The sequence below is a fragment of the Conger conger genome, chromosome 6 (genome assembly GCF_963514075.1).
Source record: "Conger conger chromosome 6, fConCon1.1, whole genome shotgun sequence".
Lineage (NCBI taxonomy): Eukaryota > Metazoa > Chordata > Actinopteri > Anguilliformes > Congridae > Conger > Conger conger.
The window spans coordinates 40,315,892-40,338,964 of record NC_083765.1 but is presented as its reverse complement, the minus strand read 5'-3'; the positions used below and the strand labels follow the sequence as shown (position 1 = coordinate 40,338,964).

The window sequence follows — 23,073 nt, the reverse complement described above, 5'->3', positions numbered from 1 at the left end:
ACGCGAAAAACAACTCCGAGGTGAAAGCGGCTGCCGGCATTTTTGGGATCAACGGATGGGCGTGGGATCCATCGTAAAGCTTAAATCTCACATTCAGCTCAAAGAAACTAAACGCACGCGCTTCATCCCGCTAAACGCAAACAGTCTCTGTGGTTTGCCAACGGCTGCCGATAAGCGAGACATGTCAATGCAGTCATTTAAAAAAATGAAAGTAACTCCAATTGTAAACATGTGGCACGGATGAAGCCACACTGTCCAATTTGCACTAGGCAAATAAATGATAACTTTGTTCTAACTAGTTCCAAACTGCTGCGGAATTAGTTTTATTTTTCTGTAACAAGAGTCACTACGTCAAAACACTGTGTGGTTAAAAAAAATAAATAAAATACAATAAAATAAATCAAACAAAAAAGAGGGATTATTTACCCTCTAAAGTCACATTTTCTCAGACATAGTTATGCATGCCATGAAGAATGTTTTTATTGTGCTATATTGCAAACAATTACATAAAACAAGGTCACATTGTTTTATCAAATGGTAGACTGACGTTAATCAACGGGCTCCAAATTAATGCAGGTTTGGCTCGTTATCATTTGCTTTGTTTCTGACATTTTATAATCTTCCACGTGGTTGGCTTTAGTGGCCAGCTGTCCACAATTTCACCACTTAGGAGCCTATTGATTCACCTCAGTTATTAGTTTGAACAGTTACAAATAAGTTGCCTTTTTTATGCAATTGCCTGCAATATAGCACAATAAGCACAATATTCATTCATTCATTATCCTAACCCGCTTATCCTGAACAGGGTCGCAGGGGGGGTGGAGCCTATCCCAGCATACATTGGGCGAAAGGCAGGAATACACCCTGGACAGGTCGCCAGTCCATCGCAGGGCACACACACCATTCACTCACACACTAACACCTATGGGCAATTTAGACTCTCCAATCAGCCTAACCTGCATGTCTTTGGACTGTGGGAGGAAAACGGAGTACCCGGAGGAAACCCACGCAAACACGGGGAGAACATGCAAACGCCACACAGAGAGGCCCCGGCCAACGGGGATTCGAACCCAGGACCTCCTTGCTGTGAGGCGGCAGTGCTACCCACTGCACTATCCGAATAAGCACAATATGAACATTGTAATTTTATTATTCATCTGACATGGTGACATGGTGTAAGAGGGTAAATAATCCCTTAATACATAAACAGCACATCATTAAGAAAAATTATCAGTTTGTTAAAGTTCTGGCATTGCAATTGTGGTAGGAACAAAAAGCAGCATACACAGGGGTCCCCCAGGACCGAGTTTGGGAAGCAGTGCTTTAGAGCCTACTAGTGAAACTGGAGCACCTTGTCTCTTTGATGTCTTCAGTGTGTGGGAATAATGGTTGGGGACCTGGATTTGGAACTCAAAGATTGTGGATTTAACTCAGTCAGTTGCACTGGTGCATCTTTGCGGAGTTACAATCTTTTTTATTCTGTGTCTGCTGAAGAGAAATGAGAGGAAACTAAGAAAACCGACTCATTAAATCCATGAAGCAGTCCGCCCTGGACTTTTGTTAAAAAGCTTGCTTATTGTAACGACTTCCAGATCATTTCCATATTTGTTTGGAGCCGGACCTTAAATGACCCGTGGCATTGATCGGCCATGATGGAAAACCACTGCAGTGGACCTGGATACCTGACAGTTCCCTCTGAAGGAATTTCCATTTCCCATGAATTGCCATTACTATCGGGAACGCTGGCGTTCCAAACCAGAGATGCCGGTCATTTCAGCCCTGGCACAACGCACGGTGGGAAGACTTACCCGCGGTCCGATCTCCCCCGGCATTCCTGGATCTCCCTGTGAAAAAAAGGAAAAATAAGGAACAGAACAGGGTGTGACATGATCAAAAATGGCACTCCCCAGCTCCAGCTCCTGGCCATAGGGCTACACAGCGTAGGATGTCCGGACCTCCATTCCAGACCTCAAAGCAGTCTCCCCATTGGGAGCTTGACCTTCCAACTTCGTATTGCATGTCTCATGGCCAGTAAATGGTCAATGAACTGGATTTATAAAGCACTTTTATCCAAAGCGCTTTACAGCAAATGTCTCTCATTCACCCATTCACACAACAACGGCAACCATGCAAGGCACCTATTGGGGGTTGGGTACTTGCTCAGGAACACTTCGAAACTTTGAACCAGCAACCTACCGCACTCTCCTCCTGAGCTAATGCTGCCAGTAAAGCAACGGGTTTTACTGCAGCTTACCGCAGTTATTATAAAACATAATGCAGCTGCACTTATCTCCAGATCTAACGGAGCCTTTCCAGTCTAGTTAAACGCTCCTTCTTTATGTCACCTTGGAAACTGAACACAGCTCAAATGCAGATTGTCATAGGCTGACATAAGCTGACCATAATGCATAGGGCCTGTACTGTATTTTCTTCTCCAGAAATCAGTCCTGATATTCTGCACATAAAGATTTTGTAGGTACAGGTGTTATAATTTCCACAGTGATGCAAGTCAAAATCTAAGACCTTGAATTTCAGTATTGTGTTAATTTTGTTGTTGTATTTACCGTGAGATACCAGAAGACTTTTTGTAGTTTTCATCATAATGTAATACATCAGTTCAAACTGGCGGGTCCATTTTGGGGAGTGAACCTGCCCCCCCCCCCCCAAAAAAAACCAAAACAATTCTGAACCAAAACTGCCACAGTCCCTTACCGACCATCATGGGCTGCTAACCTGACCACAATTTACACCATTCAAAACTTTCTTGAAGGTGACCCCAGGTGAAATTCTGTATCTGCCCATAATGCAAGCAGGCCAAGAATAGTATCCACATTTTGTAACATTTTGTATGTTATTTTAAAGTTTCCTAAAAAGAAAAAAAAGAAAAAAAAGAAAAAAAAAAAAGTTTTAGCGAACTCCCCAGAAAGACCACTTCTCCTGGAGTCATTAGTGTTTAAAGGCCCTGTACGATGATGAGTGTGTTTCAGCCCCCTTTAAAAGCTTTATTTGGATGTGCACAGAACCGGCCTTAATTAAAGCACCACCGCTAATTTATTCATTTCTCAGCGAGGCTCGTGTCGTGAGTCAAACCAGGACTCAAGACGTGGTTCGTTCTGTCACAGAACATTGCCGCTCATATTAAATATATCAGTGTCTGGTGATTCATAAAGGCTCTCGCTCAAGTACTAAGTGAAGTCTGCGATAATAAAGCAAGAACTGAAAAATCCATTTGAAAAATGGAAAGGGCTCACACAAGCATCTCGTTTCATTCTGATGAATGCGACCACGTAGCGAATAAAATCGATATGACTCGAGGCAGAACACGAACAGTATGAACAACATGTAATGTGTCTCTGCATCTTAACATGATCCTTTCCTCTGACAGTATTCGGGAACTTTTCCTTCACGTTAATATATTTTGAAATTTCACAGTTCAGAGGTTTTCCAGTAAATTCAAGCAAAAAGGGGATCTTAAAATAACATGCTAAACGCTTATGTAATCGACTCACATGAGGAATACATTTTGCGGTGAGCTGAGGGGGGTGGGATAGGGGGACTCTTCTTGGCTTGTGCCAAAAAAAAGAAAATCCGATATTTGATGATCTGCGGACAATCCATCACCCTGTTCCTATTCTGGGAATGTTCCTTGAGGAGGCTGTTACGTGCGCTTCCCTGCCGGATGAGTCTGTGACCAGCAGGGCCTGCCACAGCTGGCAGCCCAGCGGGGAGAGGCAGGACCGGCTGGAGACCCGCCCAGGGAGGGAGGGCTTCAGTCCCACTGGGATCACAACCTCTCCCAGTGCCGCACGCATATGGGGTATGTCCCAATACAGGAAAAATCCAGGACACAATACAATAAGGTTACATTAATTGGAATGAACTGATGTAGCTTTTAGCTAGCCAACCACTCCCACACGGTGCAGGCTGGGGTTTTGGGATAGACTGCAAAAAAATACCATCTTTACAAGCGTTTTAGTCTCATCTAATATGATCTAATAACATCTTGTTCTTCTTTTCTCATATAGAAAATAACTTAAATAAGTGAACTTATTATTCCATTTCCAAATCTTGAAATGGGTCAAACTGCCTTACCTTATTTAGCAAAAAGGTCAAAGAAATAACATTCTAAGTCTCAATGCTAAAGAACTCTCATGTTTTGGTTTTTACAGTGTAAGAAGTGGGGGCTAAGTTGACTGTCTGCGCTCTCCATCATGTGTAACCCTGTGGTCATAGCAGAGGTTGCAGCAGTGAGCACTGATGAAAATATGACTGGGGCACTCTGAATTGGGGAGAGAACAGGGCGTTACTCACCATCAGCCCTGGCAGGCCCCTGGGACCATCTTTTCCTGTGTCCCCTGGGGGGCCACGGGGCCCAGGGGGGCCTGGAGGGCCGGGAGGACCTGGGGGGCCAGCCTGGCCCTGATCACCCTGAGAGAGAGAGGGAGAGAGAGAGAGAGCGAGAGGGAGAGAGGGAGAGACAGAGAAACAAAGAGAGAGTGAGAGAGAAACAAAGAGAGAAAGAAAGAAAGGGAGAGGGAGGAAGGGAGACAGAGAGATAATGAGAGAGAGAGACAAAGTGAGAGAAAGAGAGTGAGAAAGAGCGAGAGAGAAAGAGTGGGAGAAAGAAAGAGAGGGAGAGAGTCTCAGCTTGCTGTAAAGGCAGGTGTTATGGGGTATGACATTAAGGTATTAAATGGAAGGAGAAGAATGCTGCAGGTGTTCTACAGGCTGCACTGGTGTGCCATGGATGCTCTATCAGGGCAATGGGTCCCCAGTTCTGGTCCTGGAGAACCACAGGGCAGGTCTGCAGCCAGGGCAGATCCAAATAACCCAGTTACAGGGTTCAGCTGCAGTGAAACCAATTACAATTAACCCGATTAAAAGTTTAGCATCCGCTCGATGACAGGGTGCGCTAATGGAGTAATCTACTGCTGAAATGCATCGGTTAAGTTCTGAGTAACCTCAAGAACCAGCACACACTGTGATTCTCCAGGAGACTGGGAAACCCTGTTTGAGGAAGAGAGTGGTCCAAACCTGGTGAAATTTTCCTGAGATGGGTTTAAACCTCACAGAGGGACCGTGAGTCCTGTCCTTGCCATTAAAACCAGTAATTATAGACGGGTTAGCATGCTCTTACACGTTTTCAAGGAAATTAAATGCGACACCAGAATTGAGCATTTCTTCCATTTTCTGCATGGCCCAAAAGATGATATTTGAGTAAATGGAAAGAATATAGAAACCTGGTATATTCCAAAATAAGCAGGCAAACGGAGGACAGGAGGGGAGAAGAGGGGAGGAAAGAAGGAGGGAGAGAGGGAGGAGAGAGAAGAGAAGGGGAGAAGAGGTTAAGGATGAGCACTACCTTAATGAGCCGGCGGTTAATGAGCTGCTGATCGGCGGAAAGAAAGCCATGATTGATCTTAGGGAAGACCATCTGAGCAGGTGCGTGAGGTCAGAGGTCAGATGTCAGAGGTCGAGGGTTGAGAGGTGAGAGTCGGGAGGTTTGGGGAGGAGATAGTCCAAGGAGGTCCCAAAATGCAAAGGGCAAAAGGCAAAAAAAGGAGAACATTAGGACATTAGAAAAACAGGAGATCAGTGCCTTTATTGCTGGGAGAAACCCTGGCTTTTCCATCATGGAGGTAAAACAAGAGTCTGGACCTGATCTTTAGCACCTACCTAATGTTGACATCGCAGTGGGAGGGCGAATTTAAGGAGAAAATAATGAATTTCTCCGCAATTAAGGCACTGCTCCACACAACGAAAGCCACGGAGTCAAACCAGACCACAAAGACAGCACAGGCTGAACCTGACACCAGGAGGGGCATAGCCAAATCCCTGACTTACAGCGACCTCTTTCCACCTGATAAATCATAAATAAAGGCTATTTAATAATGTAAATATAGCAGCCAGGGATGTGCTCTTCTGATATTCAATGCACCGCATCGTTAGATGTACCTAGCACAAACTAGGTATTTGGCATACAAATACCACCTTATAAACTGAAGGCTTTTAATAACGGCCATGAACTGTGAACATCTGGTGTTCTTTAATTGATGCGTCATATTAGATTATTTACTTCTCATGTCACCCAATTTGCTGATTTTCCTTTAACATGGCACACTCAGTACCAGCCAAACAAATCATTGGTTAAGAAAATGTAATTACACATTCCTGTTTTTGTATTTTTGTTTTATTGAAACTTGTGCCCAGATCATGTTCATACCATCTGGCGTCTTGTGTGGAAAGGGAAGGAACAGCTGCAACGTGAGATGTGTTCACAGCCCAGGGCCCTGTTCCACAAAGCAGGATTACTGAGTTAACTGGATAACTGTGCTGAGCAAAACCCGGAACAGCTCTTTTACTTCAGTCCATGTTCCAGAATTGGGAGGGTTCCGGGTTTTACTCAGTGCAGTTGTCCAACAAATTCAGTAATCCTGCTTAAAGCCAGAAGACTGGAGGTCACAGGATGCTGTTGCATCTTTGAGTGACATACATTTTATTCAACCATTACACTTTTTAATTAACTTTTTAAATAATTCTTTCAGTGAGCCGAGTCACCCTGATGGAGTACGTTGGTTAAGTAAATAATAATAATATCAATATTTATATCATTAGTGAATGACCACAACACAAAACCAGAATCAGAGGTCTGTCAGGTATTTGACTGAGGTGTCTCAGGGTGTGCTGTGTCTGATTGGCTGGCCTGGTTCCGAGACCACACCCACAAACCTTGACGGTCAGGATCTGATTGCTCTGCAAAGCTGCCAATGCAGGGAGGCCCGGGAGCCCCTGGGGACACACACACAGTCACACCGGAAAAGCCACCAGGGCCCCCCAAATCACAGTGATCCCACAAACCCCCTAACCCACAAAAAAGTGACCCCCACAAAACACTATGTCCCCACAAAACACCACAACCCCACAAATCATGGTGACCCCACAAACACCCCGAACCCACAAAAAACAGTAACCCCACAAACCACTATGTCCCCACAAAACACCATGACCCCACAAACCACCCTAACCCATACACCACCATTACCCACAAGCCAGCTATTGCTTCAGCATCGGCCTTGCTGCTTGTCCGCCAGCATTTTGCAGAAGGGCTCTCCAGTGGGGCCCTCTACAGTGGGGCCCTCTACTCTACAGCGGGCCCCCTGGAAGACAGCTAAAGCACGGCAGTGCAGTGGGTAGGATAAGCTTCCCCTCTGACTTCTCTGGCTCACTCAATTTTTCTTCCTATCTGTCCCACCGATGGAGTCTTTCCTAGGCTTGCTCTAGGGCGGGGGTGGGGGTGGGGGTGGGGGGTTTAGGCCCAGGTCCACTATACAGTGTATAGTGACAAATGACTGGAGAATTTGCTGCACAAACAAAAAGTTGTTTCTCATTTGGATAGTGCACCACTGCTGCTGGCCACAGTCCGATTCCAGGACCATATCACATATGCTATTAAAAAAAGACCCCTTCCCCACCCAGAATGCTTATTTGCGACAGTATATAAAGAACATCTGGGCCTCAGCCGTGTTGTTAACACCCTTCACGCTTGAGCTCAGCTGCTGGCACAGACGGCGTACGTCTCACTACTCAGAGAGGCTCATAATCCAAGCCTGAGCAGAAACTGCTACAAGCTATTATTATTTTCAATTAGTCTTATTTTCAATTAGCAGAATCATCAAAGCTCTGCTTTTATCGAGCCAAGTCTCGGGCAAGTCCTCAAACCACTTTGGAGTGAAAGCAAATACCCAAAATACTTGTTTTTAACTTTTTATTTGAATGTCCGTAAAATTCAACTCAATTGATCAGCTGACCGACAGCATACATGAGGAACCCTGGATACCATCACACGTCTTAAGAGGAAAGTCTGTCATAAGAACGCGTCATGCCAACTTTAGCGCAAATGCCGTTCTACCAAATTGCAGGTATTCCTCTATGCTTGGAAAGGCAGCCTACTAACCTATAAACGGGCCCTCCCCACAGCACGTTCCTCATATTCCTCTACCTAAATAGACAAAAATAGAAACAATCCTAGGCACCTGTTTAATACTGTTGCAAGACTGACTATGAACAATGTTGATCCCTGTGTTAGCATTCAGTAGCAATGACTTTATGAATTTCTTTGAGTCTTGTCCTTGATTTTTATCATTTTGTCATCAAAGTCATTCTACCACATCTCTTATAGATCTGCCCTTCCAATTCCATCCACCCAACAAGAGATCGAACCGGCAACCCTCCGACTACCAGACGTTGGCTCTGACTGTCTGAGCCAATGTCTTTTGCTCCAATAGATCTCATTGAGTTAATTATTCATTCTTGTCTTCTAGACCTGATCCCAACAAAGCCATTGAAGGAGCTACTAACAGTGATTGGAACACCACTGTTACATATTGTCAATGCTTCTTTAGCATCTGGACACATACCACAGACTTTGACACCTAGTTGTATCTATCAGTCAAACCTGACGAAGCTTTGTCTTAGAGACATAAAGGAATGGATGACCCACAACTTCCTCTTACTAAACTCTGATAAGACAGAGATAATGGTAGTGGGGCCCAAGTCCCTGAGTTGCAAATTATCTAACTACATGCCAAACATTCATGTAATTCCCATCCCAAGTATTGTGATCAAAGATCTTGGTGTTAATCTTATTCCAGATCTTGCCTTTCATACACATATTAAAAACATCTCTTAGGTTGCCTTTTATCACTTGAATATTTAGAATATCTCTACAATTCAGAAAATACTGTCCTTACATGACGCAGAAAAGCTAGTCCATGCTTTTGTTACTTAAATATTTGATTACTGCAACGCTCTTTTGTCTGGATGTGCAAATTCCTCTCTGAAAGGGCTCCAGCTCATTCAGAATGCAGCAGCTCGTATTCTCACTAGAACAAGGACATTTGAGCACATCAGCCAAGTGTTAGCTTGACTTCACTGAATTGCGAATTGACTATAAGATACGACTTCTTACCTTTAAAGCCTTTCATGGGCTTGCCCCTTTGTACTTAAATTATTAACTTCTTCCTTATATTCCCTCATGAATGCTCCATTCGCAGGGTGCAGGCCTCATTATTATTAGAAAAACGCTGAGGCTTAAAGGGTGCCTCGCAACTCCAGAACAGTTGAAGACGTTTTGACGCAAGACTCGAGCCTTACCGCCTTAACGCTTGTGATTGCACAAAGTGTCTGAAGTTATATTACTACCCAGTAAAATACGGAATACCATAAAAAAAGAAGAGTATTTTAACCCATCTAAAGCTGCTCTGCTGCCCACTGAACCAGGAAATATCTTCTTTCTCCGATTCATATTTAACATCCGCCCCTTTTCTGATGTAAGCATTGTGCCTAGTGTGTCAATCTATCCCCCGGAAAACACACCAATCTTCTCATGGAGATAAGTATCCTAAAACAAGAGGCCCACGACAGGCTTGTACCTCGTTCTCTATAAGAGGATCATCATAAATTTGGCTGTGACAAACTTGTACAACTCAACTGTACAGGCTCCACAGCCATCAAAAAGCATTCAGCTTCGAGTTTGACACTTACATTATCTGACCAATGAGCCAAACAGTTTTGAAAATACTTTCTGTGTGCAAAACTTTCGCTTTAAATTTCTCATTTCTATACAGTGACGGTGGGGCGTGGGCGGGTGGCGGGTAACACCAGTAACACTCGTTCTGTAAATCTCTAAACATTTCACTAGACACCCGGCTCAATAAATCGATGGCAGGGAATCAACACAAATAAATGAGTTGGGGAATGTTTATCCTCGGAAAGCTTATGCGATCAGAGCAGACGGGATCCATTACACTGCCCATAATCCCGACTCCGGGCCAGTGATTTTCCTCAACAGGCCGCGCATTTTCCAAAACATGAGAAACGGCAAGATGAGCAATCTGACAGCATCGCATCTTCCCCCTCGCGCTCCAAACCGCGGTTAATTCCAGAGACCTTCATCAATGATGTATGAGAGGATAAGGGCCTGGAAAGGTGTTTGAAATGCATATGTTTACGATACAGTTTTTTAAAGTTACAAGGAGTGATGAGCCAACATTTCTGGACAACCTCTGCCGAGAGTGCCTACTGTAAGCCCTGGGTAGAGGCCTATGTAAGTGCATACATTATTAATATTACATATTAATATAATATTACACATCACCTACTTCCTCCTTAGTGCTTATTTTAGCCAGGTTTAAACACTGGCTTTAAAAAAAATTTTTATTGTTGTTTTTTTTTTACGCTGGATCGATACGATCAGATTTAAAACACATCATTATGCTGAAGCTTGACTTTCCTGCCTGATTAGGGAATGCGGATCTCTGTCAGGAGATGTAAATCAAGCTGAACAGAGGCCTTCCGGAAGGTTCTCATATTTACAGGCGAGTGGGAAGTTCTTCTTTCTTCTTTCAAAATGCTAAATTCATGAAGATGACCTGGTGATCTGTCTTTTGTGAAAACATAATAAAGCTTTTATGAGGACCTCTGGAATGTTTATTGGAAGGTTCCTCGGCAGTCTGAAATCACTGTGTGCATCACAAGATTAAACACAAGAGGCAGGCACGTTCAACTGACTACCGCTCCCCCCAAATAAATATAATCCCTGAAATCTCAAGGGCTTTACATGTGAATTTTAATTCAAACTGCACCCCCCCTCCCCCCCCCCCTTTCACCACCACATACAGCACAGCGTTAAATAACATCACTATGGACAAGCGGAGCAAGATAGTTATGTGGCTGCACTAATGAAAACACTATAAAAAGAAAACAAACGGCAATAAAATAAACACAAACCACAGACACCCCACACAGACCTCGGTTTTTAATTCTACCTCATGACGGACCAGTAACTCAATATAACTTTTTAAATCATTGCACAGTCTAAACAGAGTCCTATGTGCAGCTACCTGGGGGTTGTACAATGTGGGGGGGCTTCTCGATAATTGATGTTTTTCTGACCTTTGACCCCACCACCAGCCCTACACAGCTGGTGCAGGTCAGTGACCTTTTACACAGTGGGTAGCAAAGGAAGTACCACCCTGGTACTTAGGTTTAGACATGCACATGCACCCCCACAGTTCTGCTTGTATGATATGTCAACTCAGATTGTTAGCAAATTTTTGCTCTGTAGAGATTGTGAGTTAACACACGACAGCTGTTCGCATTGCTCACACTATGCAAATGCTTGCACGACCAACTACAAGGACGATTACCGGGCCAGGTTTTCTGTCAGAATTTTACCAGGATACACAAAGCCCTTACTCTTTTTAAGGAAGATCTGTAATAAAGACCTTGCTGTAATGTCTCATCTGAAGTAGAGACTAGTTCCAGTTGCTATAGCTACCACACAGGAATAATGAGTTATGTGCAAAATGTAGGGATATAAATTGTAATGTGAACTACCTATAACAAGAGTTGGGCTAATGGGAGTACATGACAAATGAGTTATTAATGAACTCACCCCCCCCCCCCCCCCCCCACTCTTCTCCTTGCAATCAGGTTTTAAAAATGAAGATGCGATATACTAAACTACACTAAACAGTTTGTGAATAAAGCTGGTGAACAGACATACACCTCTATTAAACTGGAGCAAGAACATTGCCTCTGAGGTTTGAAACAAGCACAAGAATAAAAAATAAAAATACCCAGAAGTGAAGTGATCATGGGCTTATGAAAATCTGGCAAATTGCTTTAGAAGTTTTCTGCATCTGCTCAATAACGAAGTTGTATCGACAATAATTGCTCAGATGCACTCCAACAGCAGCAGGGTTTTAGAGAGAGACCTTTTTGCAGCGCAATTAAAAGCAGCATTGAGAGCAAGCAGCCCATCTAATTACAGCTGCATCAAACAAATCTTTTCTGGCACCCTTCCATCTTAGCTCCGTTAACACGTTCCCTGCTAATTTATCGCAAAGCCAATATACAATTTTCTGAGGCCTGATTCAATTTGGTGGCGATGGCGCCTTTCGTCAGCATCCCAACGGTTTCCTGGGATGGCGGGAATGCGCGCTATAAGTTAATTTAGCTCACGGGGTAGCTCCCTTGCAGGGTGGGTAACGAGTTTGAAAGGGATTGCAGGGGCAGCTTTGCAAGGCCCAGACCACAAACTCGATTCCCCCGTCGGGTCTGAAGACCGGTTAAATCCCTGCGAGACTGCAGCCGTAATAAAGCAGACTTTGCCTTGTGCTTCACTCCACAGCCCTCTCTCTCTCATCCACACTTTTTATTTTAAGCACAGATGACCATCCTGCCCTTTTGTTCCAGGTAACAGTAAAGTCTGCTGTCAGGGAAGTTTGGCTAAAGTACCAGAGTCGAGAAAGTGAGTCACGAAACTGACACTAAATCGCTTAAGTGTGACGTCTGTCAAACATACTTATTTTCCTGCAGTCTTTTCTTTTGCTTGTCTTCTGTGGCATGGAAGTCAGTTATATTTTTTATATTTGAAGAAACTGATTCCCCACCGAGGTAACGCATTTTGGCAGATATTTCCAGCCCTGAACTGGACAGATTTTAATAAATTGCATCGACTGAGACATAACCTGCACATATGATTGTTCCACTTGCTAAACGCCTCCAATGATTACTCATCATAACCGCAGTCTCTTACAGTAACTCACTCTTAATTGTTATCAGCTTTTAATGTAAATTAAATTATAATTCCCCCCTTAATGCCACATTGTCAGAAATAGCTATGCACTGCATGCCAATAGGAAAAATGTCCTATATTAACAACCCAAGACTATTAATTAGCCAGATCAATTAATGCATTCGTTTGTAGTGTGCTACCTGGCATTTCTATTTTTTATTTTTATGAGAGTTTATACTTTACATTTTAACTGATTTAATCATGGACTGAATTATTATTAGTATTACATTACAGTTATTTAGCTGGCACAGTTTTTTATAGTTAGACTAAGCAGTGGCCAATCACCCCTGGAGCAATGTGGGGTTAAGGGCCTTGCTCAAGGGCCCAACAGCTGATCTGGAGCTTGAACCACAGACTTTCCACATCCCAGTCAACCACCTTAGCCTGAGGACCTTAACTCTGGCCCTCCAATCCAAACCCAGCCCTGGTTCTCTTTTCTCCCGGGTAATTTGTGCTACGGATTAGCCAGACTGCCTTCACTCCTGACTCCCAGGTAAAGGGAGGGTGGAAAACCAGCAGTTCTTTGACCAGGAGGACTGGAAGTTCCTGATCCCAGCACTAAGCCAATTAACCACACCTAAGTGGTGTTAAGGTGAAAGGAAAAATCACGAAAGAACATGTTTTCCATAACTTTAGCTCAGTAACAGATTGGATGTAAGCAAACACAGCAAGTTCCCAGCACAGAGAAAACCTGGGGGCTGTTTACTTGAAGCCTTATCTGCTAATAAAGGAAAAGTCAGATTGAGACTCAGATCTACATATTGATTTCAGTAAGAAATGAAACCAACCAGCCTTTGCTTTTATTGACGATAAACAAACAGATTGTCCATGACTCATCACTTCAACAGAATCTCAAGAAGTCTCATCAACCGGTAGTGCACTTTAGTGCAAAACAAGCTTTGTGTTGAATAAAAATATATTACCTATGAAATCACATAACTGTACACACCACATTCATAAGCCAACATTACGCAGTTCGATATCATCATTTAAAAATGCTGACATGAGCATTAGTCCACCTGTATACTTTCTGTGTGCTGACACTCAACTATCACACTCATATGTTTTGAAGCAGCATGACTCACAAGATAAAATAAGTGATTTTTATTCCAGGTCCCTGAAATGACTCAGGGAATGATACATACCCGAGGTCCTGGGTCTCCTGGATCGCCCTGGAGGAGGCAGGGAAAAGGGTTATGAGCAACGGGAAGAGCCAGACACAGTTCATGGGGGGGGGGACCAGCTTGTGAGAAATAACTCAAACCATTCCACTCAAACCACGCAAAGAACACCAACACCGCAGTGGTCAAGAGCAGAGTTTTATGAAAGTCTTATGATAACACAGATCGAGGCAGGGGGTGGGGGCATTATCGGCCCTGTGTGTGTGAGTGTATGTGCACGCATCATGTGCATTTCTGTGTGCACACAGCCTGTGTGTGTATGGTAACATGGTGAGTGGTGTATTTGTGAGCATGTGTTTGTGGGTGTGTGTGTCCACGTGTGCCCACGTGCATGTGGGTTTGAGGGGAACATGTGTTTGCAAAACATAGTAATGACACACTGAGTGTTAATGGATCAGAATTGAAACGGGGCACACAAAATGAGATGTGCTGTGCATATTTAAGAGTTTTGAGTGCTAGCGCGATGTGAGCGTTGAGTGCTAGTGTGACGTGAGCTTAGAGTGCTAGTGCGACGTGAGCTGTGAGTGCTAGTGCGACGTGAGCTTTGAGTGCTAGTGCGACGTGAGCTTTGAGTGCTAGTGCAAAGTGAGCGTGCAGTGCTAGCGCGATGTGAGTTTTGAGTGCTAGTGCAAAGTGAGCGTGCAGTGCTAGCGCGATGTGCGTTTTGAGTGCTAGCGCGATGTGAGTTTTGAGTGCTAGCGCGATGTGAGTTTTGAGTGCTAGCGCGATGTGAGTTTTGAGTGCTAGTGCGATGTGAGCGTTGAGTGCTAGTGCGACGTGAGCTTTGAGTGCTAGTGCGACGTGAGCTTTGAGTGCTAGTGCAAAGTGAGAGTGCAGTGCTAGCGCGATGTGAGTTTTGAGTGCTAGCGCGATGTGAGCTTTGAGTGCTAGTGCGACGTGAGCTTTGAGTGCTAGTGCAAAGTGAGCGTGCAGTGCTAGCGCGATGTGAGTTTTGAGTGCTAGTGCAAAGTGAGCGTGCAGTGCTAGCGCGATGTGCGTTTTGAGTGCTAGCGCGATGTGAGTTTTGAGTGCTAGCGCGATGTGAGTTTTGAGTGCTAGCGCGATGTGAGTTTTGAGTGCTAGTGCGATGTGAGCGTTGAGTGCTAGTGCGACGTGAGCTTTGAGTGCTAGTGTGACGTGAGCTTTGAGTGCTAGTGCAAAGTGAGAGTGCAGTGCTAGCGCGATGTGAGTTTTGAGTGCTAGTGCGATGTGAGCGTTGAGTGCTAGTGCGACGTGAGCTTTGAGTGCTAGTGCGACGTGAGCTTTGAGTGCTAGTGCAAAGTGAGAGTGCAGTGCTAGCGCGATGTGAGTTTTGAGTGCTAGTGCGATGTGAGCGTTGAGTGCTAGCGCGATGTGAGTTTTGAGTGCTAGCGCGATGTGAGTTTTGAGTGCTAGTGCGATGTGAGCGTTGAGTGCTAGTGCGACGTGAGCTTTGAGTGCTAGTGCGACGTGAGCTTTGAGTGCTAGTGCAAAGTGAGAGTGCAGTGCTAGCGCGATGTGAGTTTTGAGTGCTAGCGCGATGTGAGCTTTGAGTGCTAGTGCGACGTGAGCTTTGAGTGCTAGTGCGACGTGAGCTTTGAGTGCTAGTGCAAAGTGAGAGTGCAGTGCTAGCGCGATGTGAGTTTTGAGTGCTAGTGCGATGTGAGCGTTGAGTGCTAGTGCGACGTGAGCTTTGAGTGCTAGTGCGACGTGAGCTTTGAGTGCTAGTGCGACGTGAGCTTTGAGTGCTAGCGCGATGTGAGTATTCAGTGCTAGCGCGATGTGCGTTTTGAGTGCTAGTGCGATGTGCGTTTTGAGTGCTAGTGCGACGTGAGCTTTGAGTGCTAGTGCGACGTGAGCTTTGAGTGCTAGTGCAAAGTGAGCATGCAGTGCTAGTGCAAAGTGAGCATGCAGTGCTAGCGCGATGTGAGTTTTGAGTGCTAGCGCGATGTGAGTTTTGAGTGCTAGCGCGATGTGAGTTTTCAGTGCTAGCGCGATGTGAGTTTTCAGTGCTAGCGCTGTGCATCCATTTTTCCACAGCGCCAATCTGACCTTAAGTGCCTTGACCTTGAACAGCCGCCTCAGACTCAGAGACGGGCTGGTATCTCCCAGAAAGGAGTGTGGAAGCAGCACAAGGCAGAGTTTCCACAGGGAGCTCAGCATTTGTGTGCCTTTAATCCTTTCCAGGTGACGGGTATCTGTAAAGCGTGCGCGCGCTCACACAATCTCCAGGCCGATAATGACTTTCTGTTTCTGTTTCTTTGTGTTTCCACCCCCGCCAGATTCCATTTCCAAACTCTCTCCCACGTTCTGTATTAAAGTCTGTTCACTGGAGCATATTAATGCAATATCATTAATGCGGTTCACCTTGGGTTTCTACACAATGAGGGGATTTTCAATGTTTCCAAACAAGACGGTCCCGAGTGGCAACCAGAGAATGTCATGCAAATGATATTTCTGAAGACATTATTATTAAAATTATAGAAGCCTATGGAATGGGGGGGGGGGGTAAATATGCACAGAATTCAGTTGTTTGGTAACTGTACCTTGTCTCCTTTAAGACCAGCAGCACCCTGAAGAGAAAAAAGAACAACACAAAATGACAAGCACAGGGGAAAGTATTTATACCTTAATTATTTTGCGCAGTAAATATTCTGTACGAATGCGGTCACTGTTTTTTACAGTTACGTTTCTTGAACGTTGAGTCTGCCACTTCCAACCTTATTGCAGCGCTATACTCTCTAGCGTTGGACTGGCTGAAGGAGGAAATTTCAAGGACAAAAATGCAGCAATATTTCTGCCTGAATCACACGCTTTTAATCCGCCATTGACTGAGCCGACCACTCAATAAAAGGAATGCTTTGTGCCAAGAGAAAATTGAATGAATTTAAATCAGATCTCAATCAGAGAATAAATGGCTCTTAGATAGACTTACCTCAGGCTCTTGATCTGAATGTCTGTGGATACGCAGAACTACACAAGTGTTCTTTAGACCAGAGATACTCACGATTCTACAGACCAGAGATACTCAAGATTCTACAGACCAGAGATACTCAAGATTCTTTAGAGCAGAGATACTCAAGATTCTTTAGAGCAGAGATACTCAAATCTATCCCTCGAGGGCAGTAGTACTGCAGGTTCTCTTTTCCACCGGATAACTGATCGATTGAGATTTAATTAAGATGTAACTCCAGTGTCTCAGGTTTAAATCAGTCCTGATTGGAGGGGAAGAAACCAGCAGTAATAACAACCCCCGAGGCCAGGTCTGAGAATCCATGCTTTAGACTCAGATACTGTAGTTCCTCTGTTTATCTATCGATCTACTCTAAACCAGCTTCTGTCTGTCTCTCTTAAGGCTGAAGTACCGCAACAGTGCTGCAATTTCCATTGTGAAATGCAGTGTTGATTCAAACCTTACAGACTGGCACCAACACGGTCAAAATCGCTTAGGTCACATTTCTTCCTCATTCTGACATTTGGTCTGAACAACAGCTGAACCTCTTGACCACGTCTGCATGCTTTTATGCATTTAGTTGCTGACACATGATTGGCTGAATAAATATTGGCATCAACAAGCTGGTGTACAGGTCTACCTAATAAATTGCTCACTAAGTGGATTTGTCAACCAATTACGTTTAGCTAATGTAACCAACTAATTTTAGGTTTGCTAATGTACAAACATTTGTGGAACTAATACATTAGTTAGTAGTTCAGAAATGCATTAACTAATGAAAAGTTAATTCAATTCTTAATGAATGTATTTGTACGTCATTAATTAATCATTAACAACGCCATTAGCTAATGTTAATTCGTGAAGCTAATAGTGAAGTGTGACCTAACTCTCTTTATGAAGGACAGGTATGCACACGTTGGCATGCTGGACATATGGACATATGGACGTCTGGATGGTGGCGGTGTAAGCTAGCGGCCGCAGTCTGTCAGGCAGCGAGCCGTGAGCTCTGTGCCTTCGGGGGGCGCACGCTTCCGCAGGCCGAACCATCAGTTAACCTCGTCTGGGGTGTCCAGCAGGCCTGAACACAGCCTTCCAGTTGTTTTATGGCTTTAAACTTCATTACACATAAATGGCTCAGCCGGTACCTTTTGGAAAATTAACTGCAAATTGAATAACCGGCGCTGGTGTATTTATCCGTCTCCGCTGATGGATGAGCGGATGAGCTGTGTGCGTCCGCCTACGCTGCAGATTGTTCTGGAAACACTGCCACAGAAGTCGCTTATATATGCACCGTCACTTTTTATGCATATCCTCGCACGGCGGAGCTCAAGAACAAGACAACAGCTCTCGCACTGCAGACCCAGTGCTTGTCTCCGTTCTCCGATTCTCTGAAGAAACCTGGACACATCCAGGCAGGAGCATGGATTCACTTAATATTTACTCAGTCAGCACTTTATTAGGTAGACCTGTACACCAGCTTGTTAATGCAAATATTTATTCAGCCAATTATTTGCCAACAACTAAATGCATAAAAGCATGCAGACATGGTCAAGAGGTTCAGCTGTTCTTTCAGACCAAATGTAAGAATGCGGAGGAAATGTGATCCAAGCGACTTTGACTGTTGAATGATTGTTGATGTCAGACAGGGTGGCTTGAGTTTCTCAGAAACTGCTGATTTTCACACACAACTCTCTAGACTCTACAGTTTGTAGAGAATGGTTTGAAAAACAAAAAACATCCAGTGAGCAGCAGCACTGCAAGAAGGTGACAGTAATGCAAATAACCATACATTACAACAGAGGTATGCAGAAGAGCATCTCTGAACACACAACATCTCAAACCTTTAAGTGGATAGGCTACAGCAGCAGAAGTCTAATAAATACCTAATAAAATGCTCACTGAGTGTATATACCATAAAGCTGAAAACACTGCCATAATGTTGTATAACACCAGTTGTTATAACCAGTTATGACAGCTTATTACTAGTCAAGAGAAATGTAGTAGCACTTATTATGCATACAGTACATTTCAGCATACATTTGATAAAATATTCATTGCATGCATTATGCCAGTGTTATGACATCTGTCAGAAGACATTCCCAGTCATGCCTATTTATGAAACTTAATCACCACATCATAGGCTTTATGATGTAGAGATCAAGTGAAGTGGCATACTTCCAGGACATGCTGTTGGATTTGGGATTACAACCTGCCTGAAATGAACCAGGTGCAGATCAAACCTTTCCCTGTCAAAACTCCTGACAATCACGCCCTGATCACCTGAACGCCAGCCACCACTGCAATAATACAGCCGAGTTGCCAGGCAACATCATTCCTGAGGCCTGCGCAACAGACTGTCAGATTACAGCTGCCAATCAGAACCCTCCCTGCCCGACCAGTTATCCAATCAGAAGGGCGGTCCTGGCCACAGCTACCATGTAACGGGGCACGATTCAGTGGTGGCTCCACGGCGGCCATTTTGACGAGAACATACCACCCAAAATCCCTTAATGCCACTCGCTTCTTTATTATAACTGGGTTGTAAAAACTAAAACACCACGGAAGAAACACAATCAGCTCGTGTTCATTGGCTGTATTGAAATTGATGTACAGATGCACTGTACAAACACACGGATCGATATTGCATGTGGATCTGCTGATACAGTGGGCCTGATCAATAGGATGAGCCATTCCGTTGATTTAAAGATTAGCGCCAAGCCTTCACTGAACTAATCTGTAAAAATATATGCAGTACACTCAGTGAGCATTTTATGAGGTATTCTTAGACCTATTTTTTAGACTCAAGTCTTCTGCTGTAGCCTATCCACTTAGAGGTTTGATGTGCTGTGTGTTCAGAGATGCTCTTCTGCATACCACAGTTGTGTGTGGTTCTTTGCATTACTGTCACCTTCCTGTCAGCTTTGACCAGTCTGGCCCTTCTCCTCTGACCTCTCTCATTAATAATACATTTCTACCCGCAGAACTGCTGAGGACTGGATGCTTTTTGTTTTTTAGTAAACTCTAGAGAGCAGTGTGGATGAAAATCCCAGGAGATCAATAGTTACAGAAAGACACAAACCAGCCCATCTGGCACCAACAAACACAGCATGGTCAAAATCACTGAGATCGCATTTTCCCCCATTCTGAGGGTTGAGGTGAACATTAACTGAAGCTCCTGACCCGTATATGCATGATTGTATGCACTGCATTGCTGCCACACAATTGGCTGATTAGATAATCGCATGAATAAGCAGGGGTTCCTAATAAAGTTCTCAGTGAGTGGAAGTACATATGGATATATATGGATGACCTAGTATGTACCCCCGCAAATTCCACTCAACTTTGTTTTAAGTTAGGTTAAAGTTTTCAGCAAGTTTCTGCTCACAAGTATCTCTTCAAATGGTTTTCACACAGGACAGGGGCTTCCAGCTTTATTCTTATAGTCTGGGTGAACACAGGCGTAGATCATTTCTGTGCAGGCAGGAGTCAGCCACAGGCACTCAGACTCCAACACAGGGGAAAGTAACAACACCCTTTGCAGTTTAATGCTGTATTATATATTCATAGGAAAGCGCCTAAGCTTGTCTTCTTAGTGCATGAAAGGGTGTGCTGTGTGCAAGCAGTGTGCCATTTCTGCAGTACCAGTTACTGTTCACCTGGGGGCAGTATACTTGAGTTAATCAACTCTGACATAATGGCCTACAATAAATCATCTTCAAAGTCCTTGAAATGTTTCCCTTTACACAAGCAATGAGGTCTCGTCATTGAAGTGGCTTTGAAATATTATCCGTTTTCTGGAAGAGTGTAACGGCAAGCCGATAATGTTATCAAAATAATGCAAGAACACTGAAATACCAAAATTGATCCCAAGAAAAAAATAAAAAACTGATAACCCGACACTTTACCAAGCACTCAGCAGCAGTTATAAACCTCAGATGACTGAGGCTAAAATAAGGGGCTCAATTTTGGTTTTTAAATTTCAAAGACACATTTTTGCAGAAACTGAATCCTTCCAGGCTTCTGGTGATGTCATCAAGGATAGGCTCTTGAGTTTAATACAATTTAATCCCACACCCCATCTCAAAATCCGGGAAGGCCACCACCCCTCTGATAACTACTGAAGATGAAAAGAAATTCAGGCCACGCAGTCACTCTGAGCTGTACAGATCTTCTCCTAGGAGGTGACGGCACTCATAACGGCAATCTGAACCTCCACCTCCCATTCTGCACATACAATCTTACCACCCCCCCTTTATTAATCTTAAAAAAAAAAAAAAAAAATTCAACCCTTTTTGACTTATAATGGGGGGATCCCTGGGTGGGGGTCCCGGAAACAAAACTGGTTAAACCCCCTGCTCTAAACCCCATTTTCTTCTAAATTTCACTTCTCACTATGGGCTTAAATCAATCCTTCATAACGACCATGCCACCCAAAGCAATACGACCCTTAAATTCCCCATTCAAGCCCGTCTCTTAAACCTGGCTCTCAGTGTCCATCACACACAGCCTGGGAGCGTTTCTCCAGATGAGCTCTTAATAACTGGTTTGATTGAGCTCATTAAATATTTACCAGGACATGAAAGGCTGAGACTATAACAGAGAACAAATGTGGTTCAGTAAAATGTAAAAACATAATTCAGCCCATAATAACTGAATGTGGAAAAGTGAAAAGGCCTTATTCCCGCAGACACGGGGCTGAGATGGGTCCTCTGACGGGGGAGGCGTCCAGATAAAGAGCCTGAAAAAAAGAGTGATTTGGGTAATGACAAGGACCTGGACAGCAAGAGCTCCACAGTGACTGGACAGATTCCACCGCTCGCTGCGATTGGCTGTTAACGCCGCTGAGATTCCGTGAGCCGTTCCGGCCCTGTGATGCTGAAAGCCACAGCCGTCTGCAACGCTAAACACTCCATCAATCTGCACTTTTTGGAAGCAAAGCCTACCCCCCCCTCCCTCTTCCTCTCAGGGCTCAGAATAATCTACACTGGTCTTCTCCGCGGAGGGCTGCAGGGGTGTGGGGTCCAGCTGTCAAACAGAGCCCGCAGAATGATCCGGAACCATCTGGACGGGCAGCGGACGGACGAAAGGGAGCGGGCCTCGCGGAACCGGACGCCCTCTCCCGGGGTGCAGAGGAAAGGGCTGCGGCGGGTTAACGATGTGCAGTTTTACAGCCCGCCTCCCAAGACAAACCGCGGCGGAGAATATCGACCCGCGGAGAGGATGGATGGGCAGGAGGAGGGGGGGGAGAGAGGAGCAGCGGGGCGATAAAGGGAGGAGAGAGGAGGATGCCAGGCGTTTACTGCCCTGTCCACTGGAAGAGCTGCTGTGACTGGAGGAGGGGACTGAGATACGAAGAGTGTGTGTGTGAGAGTGTTAGAGAGTGTGTTAGAGAGTGTGTGAGAGAGGGTGTGAGAGTGTGTGAGAGAGTGTGTGAGAGAGTGTGTGAGAGTGTGTGTGAGAGAGTGTGAGAGAGTGTGTGAGAGAGTGTGTGAGAGTGTGTGAGAGTGTGTGAGAGAGTGTGAGAGAGTGTGGGGGAGAGTGTGTGAGTGTGAGAGAGTGTGTGAGAGAGAGTGTGAGAGAGTGTGTGAGAGAGTGTAAGAGAGAGTGAGAGAGTGTGTGAGACAGTGGGTGAGTGATAGTGTGTGAGTGTGTGACTGAGTGAGACATTGGGTGAGTGTGTGAGACAGTGAGTGAGTATATGAGTGTGTGTGTGTGTGTGTGCATGTGTGTGTGTGTGTGTGTGTGTGTGAATGAGTGACACATTGGGTGTGTGTGAGTGTGAGTTTGTGAGACAGTGAGTGAGTATGTGTGTGTGTGTGTGTGTGTGTGTGTGTGTGTGTGTGTGCTTGTGTGCATGTGTGTGTGTGTGTGTGTGAATGAGTGACACATTGGGTGTGTGTGAGTGTGAGTGTGTGAGACAGTGAGTGAGTATATGAGTGTGTGTGTGTGTGTGTGTGTGCGTGTGTGCATGTGTGTGTGTGTGTGTGTGTGTGTGTGTGTGTGTGAATGAGTGACACATTGGGTGTGTGTGAGTGTGAGTTTGTGAGACAGTGAGTGAGTATGTGTGTGTGTGTGTGTGTGTGCGCATGTGTGCATGTGTGTGTGTGTGTGCGTGTGTGTGTGTGTGTGTGTGTGTGTGTGTGTGTGTGTGAATGAGTGACACATTGGGTGTGTGGGAGTGTGAGTTTGTGAGACAGTGAGTGAGTATGTGTGTGTGTGTGTGTGTGTGTGTGTGTGTGCGCATGTGTGTGTGTGTGTGAGTGTGTGTGTGTGTGTGCATGTGTGTGTGTGCGTGTGTGTGTGTGTGTGTGTGTGTGTGT

The 23,073-nt window shown here is 44.7% G+C and overlaps 1 protein-coding gene across 1 annotated transcript in view; it reads right to left on the bottom strand.

The window, feature by feature from the left end:
- Positions 1-17,800, bottom strand: part of LOC133131552 (collagen alpha-1(XXV) chain-like) — a 65,125-nt gene extending 47,325 nt beyond the window's left edge. Inside the window, exons 1-6 of the mRNA XM_061246927.1 lie at positions 17,669-17,800; positions 16,347-16,373; positions 13,786-13,812; positions 5,363-5,434; positions 4,312-4,428; positions 1,809-1,844 (exon numbers count right to left, since the gene is read on the bottom strand). Coding sequence (XP_061102911.1) covers positions 1,809-1,844; positions 4,312-4,428; positions 5,363-5,434; positions 13,786-13,812; positions 16,347-16,373; positions 17,669-17,800 — 411 coding nt within the window. The remainder of the gene's footprint in view (positions 1-1,808; positions 1,845-4,311; positions 4,429-5,362; positions 5,435-13,785; positions 13,813-16,346; positions 16,374-17,668) is intronic.
- Between the last annotated feature and the right edge of the window lie 5,273 nt (positions 17,801-23,073).